General features: G+C 44.6%; 1 protein-coding gene across 1 annotated transcript in view; it reads left to right on the plus strand.

Annotated features, from left to right (window-relative positions):
• Nucleotides 1–3720, plus strand: part of LOC106813329 — a 33646-nt gene that overhangs the window by 8189 nt on the left and 21737 nt on the right. The window contains exon 2 of the mRNA XM_014817452.1: nucleotides 2181–2289. Coding sequence (XP_014672938.1) covers nucleotides 2181–2289 — 109 coding nt within the window. The remainder of the gene's footprint in view (nucleotides 1–2180; nucleotides 2290–3720) is intronic.

Genomic DNA, 3720 nt, shown 5'->3' on the forward strand with positions numbered 1-3720 from the left:
CAAGTTGTACAAGTACAATGCTAAGGCAAAGAAATGTGGTTATAAGTTAATCTATCTGCCAACCTAATTAACACAGGCCTCGACGCTTAATTATTTTCAGATCTGTACAAAATTTACTTGCAATCTATGAGCCGTTAAGGTCTTCTTTTGGTTCAGTGCATATCATATTTCCAGGAGTGTATAATAGAGATCTATATTATATAAATAGATAGTAGATATATATATATATATATATATATATATTATATATAGAGATATATATCGATATTATACACTCCGTGCTGGCACGCTCATTGTGTGTCATTCCCGATTGCAGCTTTTTCCTCAATTCCAGGAATAAATTTTGCTGTCGTTCTCTGATCCCAGCGGTGCCCACGGCACCCCCTATAATGAACATGCCACACGCGATTTTTAAACAATCCTGCACTCCCCCCAACCCCGTACATCAATCAATATGCCGCTCCAGGCACGTATACACAGCCATGCTGTGCTGACTGTCGGCGACCTTTGATAATATTTAAAGTGAGGATGCCGTGCGATAGCCCTTCACAATCGCTAGAACTGTTTTTCATCAATGTTTGGATATATAACGTAAGGAACCAACATTTGATTAAAGTTTTAGACAATTAATTTTACTCGCCAACATGGGCGAGTCAGCTTTAGCCTTTACTCGCCCGATATTATTTTCGCTCGACATTGGCGAGCGGGCGAGTGCCAAACTCGTTCGATGCCTTCTTATCTGTGCTGCTGGCGTTTTCTCTGTACCATTTTGGCACGGTTGTTGGAACTGACTCTTCACATAGGACATGTTGAGCAGTGATGAGAAGAAAAAAAGACCATGAGCTCACGCAAAAAATACAGTACTAATTAACTGCAAAATGTGACGGTTAATCCACGCACAAATGATATAGCAGTACCTAGTGGAATATACAGGGGAAGTAAATATATAGTGAGTAAGTGTTTAGGGGAGACAACTGAGGAATTTGATACTGCAGTGTAGAATAATTTGTACTGGGGTGACAGTTATTGTACTGGGGTGACAGTTATTGTACTGGGATGACAGTTATTGTACTGGGGTGACAGTTATTGTACTGGGATGACAGTTATTGTACTGGGGTGACAGTTATTGTACTGGGATGCTTTCCATCTTTACCTTCCCCTACTCACCCTGCTACCCTTTTTACCTTCCCCAACTCACCCTGCTACCCTCTTTACCTTCCCCAACTCACCCTGCTACCCTCTTTATCTTCCCCAACTCACCCTGCTACCCTCTTTACCTTCCCCAACTCACCCTGCTACCCTCTTTACCTTCCCCAACTCACCCTGCTACCCTCTTTATCTTCCTCTAAACTCTTCAAGAACTGCTCTTTTCTGTTATTTAGCTTTACCCTCTCTAGCTCTTACACCTCCTCTATTTTGCCACCGTCTCTGCCTCCCCCATGCACCTCCTCTATTTTGCCACCTCTGCCTCCCCCACCTCCTCTATTTTGCCACCTTCTCTGCCTCCTCCATGCACCTCCTCTATTTTGCCACCTTTGCCTCCTGTACCACCTTTACATTGCCGACCTCCTTTGCGTTGTCCATCTCTTTTGCCTTCTGCAGCTTCTTTGCCTCATTTTACCTGCTCTCTGCTACTCCCCCAGTCTCTTCTGTAGTCTACTACATAATACATTTATCTCATAAATCTTTTTCCACGCTTCCCTGTCGGTACAGTCAACTCCCCAAATTCCGAACGCTCTCAAACCCGAATCTCACGTTAAACCGCCGCTCCCTACACCGTCTGAGACAGCTAAGACGCACCTTCCCTATAAACCGAACTTCACAGAAAACCGAACTAAATGGACAGTCCTAGGGGTGGTCGGTATCGGGAGAATTGACTGTACACACAAATGACAGCACACAACAATCTCTTCAGTTAAGCAATGAGTAAAACAAGTCGCGCATCGCTCGTACAACAAGGAAACATCTAGCTTTAATTAACTTTAGCTTAATTAATTAGCTTTAATTTAATTAATCAACATTATAACAGTTGGTTTTTTGGAGAGGAAGCGAGGGTGATTAAGAGATCGAGGCCTGAATTAAGCAACTAAATATTACATAAATGATATACATGTACTCGCATTCACTGTCATTGTTAGGGTAATATAATAGGTTACTACATGTGGGTGTCTGTTTTTCAGAAACATCCTGGTACCAGGGTTGTGTCCTTCCGGATGGCGAGAGCTTCAACCTCCAGATCAGCAATGCCTCCTCACCAGCTCTCTGCAGTGCGGCCTGTCTCGCACAGGGGTATGTGCAACATGTAGTATTGTCACCTTGCGCAGTGTTGAAGGAATACTTTTTCCATAGAATTTTAGAGTATATTATGATAGTATGTGCATAAATAATAGCATATGCCTACAAATTTGTATAATCATGCATACACACATTTGTCATAATACAACAGTAAATTTCGAATCTTGACTGCTGACAATGACGTGACACTGCGCGATTGTGCTGCCACCCTGAAAAAGTTAACATACAAAGTCTGCTTTAGTTTTAATAGTAATGGTACGCCAACTTTGAGTGCCTAGCTGTAAAGGGCCGGACACACTAGGCGATGGCATCGGGCGATGTACATCCGCGATGTAATCGCCCGATTCTATCGCGCGAGTCGAGTGGACACACCAGGCGATTAAATAACTGGGATGACAGTTATTGTACTGGGGTGACAGTTATTGTACTGGGATGACAGTTATTGTACTATGGTGACAGTTATTGTACTATGGTGACAGTTATTGTACTGGGGGGATGCAGTGGTGACCGATGTCAACATGGCATTTTCAGCGTAGTCGCAGCTGTGTCACTGCACCGTATAAACCGCAGCTCAGTAGATTGTTGAAGAATTGCAGCCCATTTGCGGCTACCCACGGCAATTGTAGTGTCGCTGTAATACACAGCAGAACTTCAGCCTCCAGTCTATTGCTGTCTCTAGTATGGAATTGCAGCCTACTGCGGCTGAGAGGGTCTATGTCCCCCGGGGTACTGCCGGAACGTACCCTGGGTACTATCTCTAGGGAGTCGCCTACGCCTACTCCCTAACCCGAACTCTCCAACCCTAATTGTAACCCTAACCCTAACCCTAATCCTAACCCTAACTATATCAAATAGGACCAGGGTACGTTCCGATATACCGGACCGTACCCAGGGTACGTTCCGGCAGTACCCTGGGGGACATAGACCCTCTGAGCCCTACCGCGGGTAATAATGAGAGGCAAGGTGGGTGGTTTGCAGAGAAGGGAGGGGGAAGAAACTGTATAACACGGTCATATAGAGTAGATAAGATAAAGAAGAGTAAAGGATAAGGGTAGAAGTGAGTATGACTATGGAAGGAATGGTAAAATAGGGAACAGTGGAGGAGAAAAGTGAAAGGAGGAAAAGGGAGAAGCTAGGTATAGAGGCAGTCGAGAATGGTGGAGAAGTGAAGTGGAGGGTTGGTAAAGGGAGGTGGAACAGTGTCATGGTGGTGTGACCTGGATGAGAGTAAAGGAGAGAAGGGTAATGGTATAAAGAGTTGATGCTTTCCATCTTTACCTTTCCCAACTCACCCTGCTACCATCTTTACCCTCCGCAACTCACCCTACTATCCTCTTTACCTTCCCCAACTCACCCTGCTACCCTCTTTACCTTCTCCAACTCACCCTGCTACCCTCTTTACCTTCTCCAACTCACCCTGCTACC

This window comes from Priapulus caudatus, unplaced genomic scaffold, assembly GCF_000485595.1.
Source record: "Priapulus caudatus unplaced genomic scaffold, Priapulus_caudatus-5.0.1 Scaffold756, whole genome shotgun sequence".
Taxonomy (NCBI): domain Eukaryota; kingdom Metazoa; phylum Priapulida; class Priapulimorpha; order Priapulimorphida; family Priapulidae; genus Priapulus; species Priapulus caudatus.